The 11,453-nt window shown below is 39.3% G+C and overlaps 1 protein-coding gene across 2 annotated transcripts; it reads right to left on the reverse strand.

Moving 5' to 3' along the window:
* Positions 1-344: 344 nt before the first annotated feature.
* LOC115671397 (NAC domain-containing protein 92) lies at positions 345-4,098 on the reverse strand. Of its 2 annotated transcripts, none has more exons than XM_030592946.2 (4): positions 3,962-4,098; positions 3,561-3,774; positions 2,773-3,044; positions 345-1,190 (listed from the first exon to the last, which is right to left on the reverse strand). In XM_030592946.2, exons 2-4 carry the CDS (start codon positions 3,724-3,726, stop codon positions 648-650), a joined length of 981 nt encoding a protein of 326 aa, XP_030448806.1. In that variant the 5' UTR covers positions 3,727-3,774; positions 3,962-4,098; the 3' UTR covers positions 345-647. The 2 variants fall into 2 exon arrangements, with proteins under 2 accessions (XP_030448806.1, XP_030448807.1); XM_030592947.2 differs by having other exon boundaries at positions 3,561-3,791.
* Between the last annotated feature and the right edge of the window lie 7,355 nt (positions 4,099-11,453).

The following is an 11,453-nucleotide window of genomic DNA, read 5'->3' on the forward strand; positions in this document are numbered from 1 at the left end:
AATCTAAGCCCTATTAGAAAATCGACAATTATCCCAAACACTTTCGGAGTAACTAAAATCTCTCCACAAGCAATTATAATCTCTGTAGAAGTGTCAATATATTACCTAAATCAAAATGAACTCATCTATGGAGATTAGGGTTGCTACGGGATATATCAAAATTTTTGCCGACAATGTTTGGTTTAGGAGCCCTAAATATGCATTTATCCATGCAAAGATGAAGGATAGCGTTGTGGAATGCCAGAGGAAACATATCTCCACAAGCGGTCTTCTCCTCCATGACTTTTGTAGTTGTACGTACCGAGTCTCAAATTCAAACAAAAGATACCTGTGCTTTCCATGCATAATCGGAATCACTTCACTGCTTTATTACTTATAAGAGAGCAAGTTAAGAAAGAAACCAGAGGAAAATATGATCAAGATGCGTTCCTTGATCTTGTTCAAACGCTAGCAAATAACTTGCTAAGTTGGCAAATCATACTACCACAAAGATAGTTAATGACCCTTTATCAATTTCCCGCCTGTAAGTCCATGTACTTACCCATTTGAACCCTAGACGAGAAAATTGTGGATCTCCCTAATTCTTCTACAGCCTCCCTAACATTTTTGTTTTTGGATCAACTTTTCTTGAACAAACCAGGTCTTACTCAATAAGCGGGGGGCCAGTAATTTTCCATCTCCATGCAATTCTCCATTCCCATGTACCTATTGCCACCCATATTTGCATGTGCCATCTCTCCACCATACCCACCTGCTTGATCTCCAACAAGAGCAGTGTTGCTGCTCATCATGGTTGAGCCAACGACCATATCTTGGTGGCTCATGGCCGGGCCCGGCGGCGGTTGCATCACAGGCCTCAGGACCGGCTGCGAGGTGGCGCCCCCCAGATTCAAGTTCAGCCCAGATATCGTGAAGCACCCCCCGGCGGCACCCGCAGGGTTGAGCTGCGGTGGCATCGGTTGGTTCACACCCATAGCCCCGCTCCTCAGGACCCGGTTGATCTCTGCCAGATCAGCCCCATTCATGTAGTTCCTCCCAAGGAACTGGAAGTTCTCTGGCGGCATCATTGCGGGCGGCACAACACTCGACCCTATCTCAAGGCTGTAGGGAGGGACAGCCCGGGATTGGCTGGATGGGTACTTCTTTGCACCGGCGCTCTTCTGGAAGACACGGCAAACCACCCATTCGTCCTGTGGGATATCATTGCATATGATGTGGAAAATGTTTAGCAAATAGCAAGATGCGTTACACGTTATTTTTGCAAACTTAGTGTAATTGTGATTCTTGCTTCTTAGGAGGAAACTCATGAATTACTTTGTAAATGATGTTATTCTCTCCCCCAAACAGACTTGTGCAAAATTCCCTCTCTCTCTCTCTCTCTCTCTCTCTCTCTCTCTCCAAATGCTAGTGAGCTTTTACCTTAAGGTAACAATAGGGATCCTTCCGTTTTTCTTCATCTCCTCAATTTGTTAATTGAACCTCAGGTTTTCTTATGAATAGCTTGATGCAATTTGTGTGCAAACATCGCCGACTCTTTTTTTCCTCAGTTGGTAGCAACATGAGCTTTTCCCTCTTTCTTTTCGCTATTGATCTCGTATTTGTAGCTGGTTTCGATTTTCTAGGTTCACATTTTCTTTCTTAAACTTAGCGATCTTGTTTTCCTTGTAAAGAGGCTTAAAGCAAAAAAATAAATAAGATGTACTTTAGTGACTATCATGGTGTGTACTTCCGAGGACAAAGTTGCTCTTATATATTTATCAAGATGTGATTGCAGATATTTGTAAGAATTTCATAAATTAAGTCCGTGCGATGCGCAGGGTCATCCTAGTTCTTCTAAAATTCATTAACCGTAACTCGATAAAATATTTAACTAACTTTAAATTATATCTTAGAATTTTTAAGACTAAGATATACTTGCTCATGCGATGTATGTACAAAAAAACATGCATATGTGGATGTACTTATGCATGTACAAGATAACCTTTCAACATCAGCTGTTGCCCCCACATAACTTGGGGTTCAAAAATAGGCAGCACAATTCTATACAGAGAAACGTCTGCAAGTAACAATTACTATTTCCGGAATAGGGTGTGCGTCGAAAGACTGAAATGGGTTGATCTACAGTTATGAAAGTTTAGCTCTCCAGAAAATGTTAGTCCTATAAGTAGTCTCATGCATAAACACGACAGATAACCTTCCGTACTCGATCCTTAATTAACCCTAGAGGTTAATTATTGCAATCTTTTTCTAGATCCCCATGACCCTGATAAACCCAAAATTGAAGTAAGGGGTCATTCGTGGCACGTCTAACGAAATTTGAATCCAACTTGCCAACATCTGATAAAATTAGAGGGTTTGAAATGAGTGTGTGCAAAATATACGAAAGGAAAATATTTTGTTATTGTTAGTTCTTAGCATCTTTTTCATCTTATTCTATTTCATATTTTGTGAATATGTAAATAGAAGAAAAAGTTGGATCTGCGCACACGGATGAAGATTATGAAAGACATAGCACTTGGATAGGAGGGCAAATTTGATGCACATATAGTAGATAGTGGAGTACACTGATCTAAGAAAATCCATGTAAACCTAGCTCACTTAGAAAAATGGATGAAGTTTAGTCATCTCAAGTTTGTTCTTACAAGCTAAGTTTTTTTTCTTTTTTTGTTCTTTTGGCTCAACATATCTAGGGTTACAAACTTGAGACTTTAACATTTTCTTTGGGTTGTAGTTCCGAGACACATGATCTACGGTGATGAAAATAGATATTACCTTGGTAGTTCGGAAAGCTGATTTCGAGTGAATGCGATACTCGTGCATGACCCAGTTGCTTTTCTCTCCTCTGGGGGCTCTCCCTTTGTAAAAGACCAAGGTCTTCTTCATGCCAACCAGCTCGGAGGTGACGCTATTGAAGATCTCCTTGTCCTTCCCCGTAGTTTTCCAGTAACCGGTGTTGGTCGCTCGGTTCGTTCGCACCCCGGTTGGGTATTTCCGATCTCGTAGGCTGAAGAAGTACCACTCTTTCTCCCCCATTTTAGCCTTTGCTGGTTGAGAGAATCCCATCAGAAAAGATGTCAGTATTTCAGTTTGATGAACAGGAGGAGATTTTCTCCGTGTACTGGTAATGAAACCATTAAAAATGAGGGAAAACAATACTAGTTAATGGTTTTTTTTTTCACTCTTCGTTATACTACACAAGATGATAAAAGAGCATGGTCTGTAAACATTATGAAAAAAGGGCTAGCTGCTGGAAAACTGGTTATGCATGATGAAATATTTCTAGGGCAAGATCCTCAATCAAAAATTTAAGTCGGGTCTTAGGATTCTGGATCCCTCCTTAATTACTTAAAATCACCATCTTGCATCATTGTGAGAAAAATTCAACACTATGAATTCATATCATGGACGGAAGACTAAATTACAAAATGAATTCTCTATGTCTATGACAAAGTGAGAAGAATTCCTCACAGAAACTATGAAATTTTAGAAACGGTTGCGTTTTTGAAGCGTGAAACCATCAGATGACAATAGATAAGCAAGGGCTTTGAGTCAGAGGATACCTGGGAGCTCCCAAGGCTCAGATTTGTTGAGATCCACGTCGGCAATTGCTCTTCCAGTGAAATTAGAATCCGATATCTTGTTCATCAGATAGTAAGTGATGAGCTCTTCATCCGTGGGATGAAACCGGAACCCCGGTGGAAGATTATCCTCCTTCTTCTCTTCCATGTCTTACCTTCCTTATCGCTTCGCTACGACTTCCGCTTCAACTCTTACCTATAGAGCATCAAAAACTACAACAAAATTAAAATGAAAGATAAAAACAAAACAAAGGAGAAAAAGAAAAATCTAGGGTTTCCTCCCCTTTCTTGAACATGTTGTAAGAAGTAACGGATCAAAATCTGGCCTAAGTCATGGAAAGTACAAAAGCAAAGAGGTTACTTGCATGGGAAAGATGAAGTACCTGATTGGGTTTTTGGATGCTTCTTCAGATCAATTTAGATAAAGCTAGGGCAAACCAAGGGAAATAGAGAAGAGAGAGGGGTAGTCAATGGGTGCATAGGACTTTAATTGGAGGCTATCTCTCTCTTGCTTACGTGCAATTTATGCACTAGAAGGTTTGAAATTTATGCTTCTCTCTTGTGAATAAGACGAGGAGGAGGGGTGTGTCGATGAAGCTCTCACCTAATTCGGATCGTCATGGACAAGATAACGTGGACTGACCAATGTCTTTGATCGGTGTGAAAGCGAATGGTGAGAGAGAGACATTATTAGGGTAATCGAAATCATGCACCTTCCCACTTGTCAAGTAGCTATACAGTAATGATAATAATATAGTTTTGTTGCTGTATTTTGCATGGAGGAGTGACGATGATGATTTATTGACTGGTAATGAACGGATGATATGAGCTTATTAGGAGCAAATGTGATAGTCATGCCCAAAGTTGGGAAAAGTGTGCAAGAGTAAACAACAATGAATAAGAAAGAGCATTACCCAAATGCAGAACAAAGAGAAAGATCATAACGACTTATATACCTCACTAAGGATCAGTGCATCATTTAGCAAATCGTATTCTATAAAATTTGATTATTTGAGCAATTTGAATTGAATCCACTAACGTAAGAGAACAAATGACTTTTTTTTCCCGCTTTCCACAGGGGTCGACGCTGTGACCTATGAGACATAGAAATAAATGCAATATGCCTATGTTCACATCTTTTACTAACTTACAAAGAGCATGAATTAACCTTTTCAACACTTACTGGCATTAAGTGAGTTTGATTACATCTAACTGCACACATTTTTCTGTTGAAAATCGCGTACGGCAGTAAGTTATTGGGAAGGAGACTTAATTAATTATTTAAGTGATAAAATATTCAATGGATATCTAAATGGAAAAATGACATAAATGGTCCCTGAACTTTGACCAAATGTATAATGTGGTCCCTGAACTTTTAATTCGTTCAATGTGATCCTTGAACTTTAACCCAATGTGCAATCTGGTCCATGAACTTTTAATTTGTTCAATGTGGTCCATGAACTTTTGATACATGCTCAATTATATGAAAATGTTCATTGTTGTCCCTAAACTGAAATTAATGGAAAAGACAACTTTGAACATTTTCATATAGTTTAGGGACTAAGTTGAACAGGCATCAATAGGGGTGAGCATGGTCCGGGGGGCGGTTCCCACTCTAGAACCAGGAACCACCCACTAAGGACCGGTTCCGAAAAATTGGAACCGGGAACCGCCCGTTCGTTCCATGGAACCGGTCCCACTAGCCAAGGACGGAGACGGAAAGATGGAGATGGAGACGGAGACAGAGACAGAGACAGAGATGGAGAGTCGGAGACGGTGAAGTGAGCATCGACCGAGAAGAGTTAGAGAGTGAGAGTGAGAGTGAGCGTGAGGCGAAAGCGAAAGATGGTGTTTCTCGACTTAATATGAGACTGTGAGTATCGAGCGAGTTAGGTTTAGTTTAGGGATTTAGGGTTTTTCTTTTTTTGAAAAAAATAAAAATTAAATAAATATATTATAATTATTATTATATTATTAGTCCGGTACGGTTGGGCAGGCGAGCGGTTCCATACTTGGAACTAGGAACCGGATTTGTACCCACTAGTTCCCAAAAATTAGAACCGAGAACCGGACCGGTTCCCTTAGGAACCACCGGTTCCGGTGAAGATCAGGGCGGTCCAGGGTGGTCCAGGTGGTTACTAGTTCTTTTGCACACCCCTAAGTACCAAAAGTTTAGAGATCATATTAAACAAATTAAAAGTTTAGGAACAACATTTCACATTGGACTAAAGTTCAGAGATTAAATTGATCGGACTAAAAGTTTAGGGATCACATTGCACATTTGGTCAAAATTTAGGAACCATTTGTGTCATTATCCCAATTTAAATCTCTTGCCAATTATATTGTTAAAACTTTCAATGTTTCTCACTATTTCATATTTCACAAGAAACTAATAAATTTTATTATCTACTTATCAAACAAGTTTTTCATTTAATCTTCAGTATTCAAATTTTTTCAGCACTTATTTTTCAATCTTGTCATATGAGCCCTAAGTGAAGTGAAAAGACTTTTGATGGCAAATTGAATTAATTTAATCACTGGTTAGACCCCGGTTTTAATCTTCAGTAAGGTGATGCCATGTATGTTTTTTTAGTAGTGTACCATAAGCCACGTTACAAAATGTTTATTATAGCATGTGACAACTGATCCAGGATACCACTTGACTGCTATAAAAAAAATATATCAAATATAGTATCCTAACGAAGCAACTATTGTTTGTTTCTGCCACCATTACAGATCAACTCACCGTCATAGTCATGCGATGACTGTGCTCGGGCCTTCATGGTTAGGCATTGGTTCCATATATTGATTGTGTGTTGCCCTAGCTATGTTGGCGACAGCTTGGAGAATCAGAAATTGAGATCCGGCGATTAATGCAAGAATTAGTTGAGATACGAAGTAAGACAATGCTTGCCCACCCAACAGATGTTTCAAGGAGTTTTTTAAGGAGCCTTCTTGTTCATGCTTCACTATTTTCATGTTTTTTCATCTAATAATGTAGACCTTAAAACCCTAATTGCTCAAGGGTTTGCAGTGTGGGAAGGATTAATAACGGTTTTAACAGATAAAAGTGTTATTGACAGAGGAAGGAATTGGAAATAATTCGAGCATGCAGATGGGACAAGATCACGTAAACTATACGGACTGGTGCACGAAATCTCCTGGTTTTGGATTAAAAACAGACAGCACTCACTGGTGCCAGCCAACTTGGTCGAGCTCGATGACTTAACCAAGACTCTCATTGCACGTAAGATCACGTCAATCAGGACAAGTTGGGTTGGCTCCACGAGTGCCAAAACTTACTGTATGAACGATTCTGTGCAACCCTAGATGTCCATCGTCTGATTCGGAAGATCAAAATGTATTCTGTCCGTCCATTTACATGTCGAATCTCTGCAAGTATCATTCAGAAGGTGGCAATGGACTGAAAACTGAACCAAGAAAGAAACAGGGAGTAGGGGCGTCCAGAGGGTGTGTCTACATATCCAGCGCCCTAAGTGGGCGCCTGCGGCTTTGGGGCAGGTGCCTAGCCTCCGACACGAAGATCAATCTGTAGTGATGTTGAGAAATCAAGAGACAGCCGTCCATGAGAATTGTGGTCGAGAGAAAAACACTTTTCGTTATGAGATACATCCTTGCGAAGATCTTCGTTGTAATTGGGATTGGAAAACATATGAGTGCGAGTGGATCTCCCTATTGCCATTTATAATACGTCCATCGATCTCTCCTCTTGTAATAGGCACACTGTCAAATCATGCAAGTCTCCCGTGTTCAGGTCTATCTTTCTGCATCCATTTCTCACTCGATTGTTACTTTTGTTTTCGCGATTCTGTGTGATTTGTCATCCCAGGTTTTCACGTGGGTTGTGGGTGATGTCCGTATGTATAGCCCACTAATCAAATACGTGGTTGAAGAAAGTTTACTTCGATGGGAGATAATAGGGAAATCCGGTCCAAAGACAAAAGGAAAGGGTGAAAAGGAAAGACATGAATAAACTACTTTTGTAAGAATCAAAAGCCACGTACCATCATCGTCGGACCTTCCTTCTTCCATTCAACTTCATCGTTATCGTTTTCTTGTTTGACCCTAACCAGGAATCGTGCGTCCCATGCTTGTCCATTGCACGAGAGACCACTCTACGAAGAGCTCCTCCTAGTTGTAGTCCATGATCACTCTTTATATTTACTTCTCTCCCAATTATTATGCGCACGCCTTGGTTGTCCAAGTTTCTCAACGATTTGGTTTTGGTGTCTGCGCAATCTAATCCTTCCGAAATTAGAAAGGATCGAGATAAAAGATGAGCGACAATATTAAGCGGAAGGGACATACATTCAGCTGACCCTAAGTTTTTCTACAAAAATTGAAGATAAATAGAGAGCTTGATTATATAGAAAACAAACATTTCTTTTTTTTGTTTTTCAAAATAACTAATTCTGGCCATAGCAGTCTAAATGTTGCTTTTGCACTAAAAGGATAGATTTCTCTGTTCTTAAGAAATTTAATGATATAAGTATATTTAAACATAGCCAAAGGATATTTAACCAAAAAAAAAAAAAACATAGCCAAAGGATACCTAAACCTCCTCTAGAGGAGGATCCTTCTATCATGCTGAGCGTCATATATGTCCATTGCGTGTGAGACTCGCTATACCTAATCAAAACAAATTAAACTCGAACCAACTATATCTCCTCTCCCTCTATCACTAGATTGATGTTGCCGCCACTGCCGCCGCCGCCGGCACTGCTGCCGCTGCCACCAAGACAATGTCGTCTTGTCTTGACTGCTATTACTAGCAAAGCTATCACCACCACCTCTGTTTCAAATACAAACGTTGTCCTCTCTCTCTCTCTCTCTCTCTCTCTCTCTCTCTCTCTCTCTCTCTCTCTCTCTCTCTCTCTCTCATGGAGCTCGGCGCTGGGTCAAGCTCCGTCATTGAGAACAAGCATAATACCCGCCGCCTCTCTGTAGATTTTGCTATTTTTCTATCACGTGATTGACTTCATTCGGTTGAAGGGCTTTAGGTAGTCGTCTTGAGTCTGAAGCTCTTAGAGTACTTTTTCATTTTTTCTAAGGTTTACTCCAAGAAAGAATTGATATATACAAATCCCAAGACTTTGTACATCTTGGGTTATATAACTGCAATCCAAGCTAACACTAGGTTTTCAAGACGACTTCTGTCTTTGTTAGCAACAAGCCCTTTGCATCAGGGTTACATATTTTGCATCAACTGGGAAAGAAAAGGCACCGATTATTCATCGGATTTGCATCTCCTTTAATACAAGGATTATGCTATGGCACACTCCATTTAGTGTCACTAAGACGAGCCAGTTTTTGATTGTCCATCCAAAGGTAGAAAATTTGTGAAAACCAACTCAAGTTAGAAACAACTTATTAAAGCTCACTGATATGTCATAGAGGAAGCAAGTTTCATCACCAGCAGATTAAGCAATCGACAATTTGCTTCTCTGAAACACCGAATCAACAGCATATGTATAGCTCCCCAACGAGAACTTGAAACGTTCATATCAAGAGCAGGACATTTGTGTACTATTTATTTTTCTGATATTACTTGTAACCTCAAAGTTCGCTTATGCTTAAAAATTAGTCTAAGTTCCTAACCTCAAGTAACTAGCAAAACGGCTTCATCTTGCGTAATTTGCAATTGTTTCGGGCCAGTTAATTCCCGTTAGTTCACAAATGTTAGCTTCGCGCAATGATTTTTCTTATTCCTTTTGCCTGGTGATGTTGATTACAGGAAGCTCATCATCTGCAAGAATTAAGAGTGAATTTTCCAAGATAAGAAATGACTAATTTCTTCAGTGAGTAATGTAAAGATTAATCCCTAGCAACAATAGGAAAAAAGTTTGGATTTATGTGTGTTTGGAGTTAATTAAAAAAGAGCTCAGCCCTAGTTTGCATCCCCAATTTCCCAACCCTAACCACAAATCTAATTTCTTCATGCAGACTGATAAACTGAGATCATCCTTCCAAGCAATCAATTTTCCGAAAACTTGGTGTTATAACTAATTCCGAGTCCATTCACTTTGCTTTATTTACGTGCTTCAGACGTAGACCATGTCGGAAACCTTAACATGGTAGTAACAACTTCTGTGATCCTGCCAATCCCTTTCGAGAGTAGGTTTAGTTATGATTTTGGAAAGATTGGGAGGTCTCTCATAGAATTATTGAGCAGTGAGAGGAGAAATAGTTGAAGAAACACCGATGATATCATCCACATCGCAATCGATTGTTTCTTATCAATCACTTCAAACACTTGAAAAAATGACGTTATTTGTGTACACACGTGCATTACCCGTTCTCCGATGTAGTTTTTTTAGAAGCCTGGTTTACCTGGTTTCCACAACTTAATTGGTTTTTTCAATGAGATAACACATGGGAGTACTCAGGCAGCGGTGATGACAGCTTTGGTATTACAATTTGAACACATGAATCGTAGTGACTCACAATAGCCTCTTGTTTATGCTTAGTAACTGATCCCAAAAATAGTTTGCAGAAGTATCTAAAGCAACAATGAGAATGATTTATCTTCAAGGCCACAACACTAATAATGAGATATTTGAATTTCATCTGAAAAATTAACTATTAGCAATTATTCCTTAGATAAGAAGAATTTCATTTTCTTGCAAAACTTATCATCTCTTGGATTGATCTTTTCTTCATTTAATTAGGTTGTTGGAAGAAAGTATATATATGTTTACCTATCTGTCATGAAATCGAGAAGCAAATTCTTTCCAAACAAAACATAGAACACTGGATACCCTCCCCAAAAGATCTGTGCCCTTGCTGCATCTAAAGAAAATGAGCGGATTGTGTAAGTGCTTTGGAAATCTCAATTTTCTCATCTTATATTGCTGCTGGTCGAAATGTATGGAGCTAAATATCGGGCAAAAGAACCGTTAGAACAATTAGGGGTTTCTGTATAAACATTTCCAATACCAAGGGTAGTTTGAATCTTCTGAATTTGCTTGTCTAAGATTATTGTCTTTCCTGAACTTTGGTCAAAAATGTTCTTATCAAATTGAGCTCTCTCGTCGCTTGCCTGCATTTTACAAACCGGCACACCACTTTTTTAAGTCCAAATGGAGGGTTGAAAAACATGGCAATTATTGTAGAATGTATACAGAAATATGCACTGATTTATTGATGCTGATATTATGCAGCAAGCTTTCAAGCACTAATTGAGGTTGCACTGTACTCTTGCCCGCTTTATGTTCTTCTGTCTTTCCTTTTTTGCTTTGCTAATTGCTGTCACTTTAGCTAGTTACACAAGAAACCCTGTGAAGCCAAGTCCAAAATCATTTTGTTAATCTATAAACTGTGTAAATTAAGCTTGCACACTTCTTCACGAAAAAATCGAATAGACTAATATATTATCTACTTTTGATCGATTCGTCGACAGCATTTGTCGATATGTGTCTCAGACCTTCCCCTGCAAGTCTCGTTACAAAATTATTTCCGGGGCGACTCCATAGACTTTTTTGCGGTGAAGTGGTTACGGGTGCTTGTCAACTAGACTGTCTAAAAGCAATGAATAACCCTGGCTGCGCCATCGAAAATTTAGTGCCTGGCATGCTACTTGCTTAACACTTCAAAGGAATATTGATTAAACAGCTGTTCTTATCTCTTAGTTACGACTTTTCCGGGCCTGACTTTCAAATTATAAAACTACGTTTTCATATTTGCAAGAAAAGGATTTATTAGAGGACGGTTGGCGATGAATTATATTGTCCCCAAAAGAGGATCATCCTATCGCAGTTGATGTTGTTACTAGGAGTAATATAAATGCTACAATCCAGGAACAGATGCAAAGTATTCAAAGAGTAGTTATATGTCTAGGAGGGGAAGTAATTAACT

Source organism: Syzygium oleosum, unplaced genomic scaffold (assembly GCF_021117445.2).
Source record: "Syzygium oleosum isolate NSW1041296 unplaced genomic scaffold, Sole_v2.1 Sole_v2.16, whole genome shotgun sequence".
Classification (NCBI taxonomy): domain Eukaryota; kingdom Viridiplantae; phylum Streptophyta; class Magnoliopsida; order Myrtales; family Myrtaceae; genus Syzygium; species Syzygium oleosum.

Bases quoted from the DNA above. Each gene is read 5' to 3' on its own strand.
- LOC115671397 (XM_030592946.2), bottom strand. From the start codon at position 3,726: ATGGAAGAGAAGAAGGAGGATAATCTTCCACCGGGGTTCCGGTTTCAT. The intron at 3,045-3,560 runs GTATCCTCTGAC...TCTCTCAACCAG, and splicing joins TGAGCCTTGGGAGCTCCCAG to CAAAGGCTAAAATGGGGGAG. The intron at 1,191-2,772 runs GTAATATCTATT...GATATCCCACAG, and splicing joins CAGCTTTCCGAACTACCAAG to GACGAATGGGTGGTTTGCCG.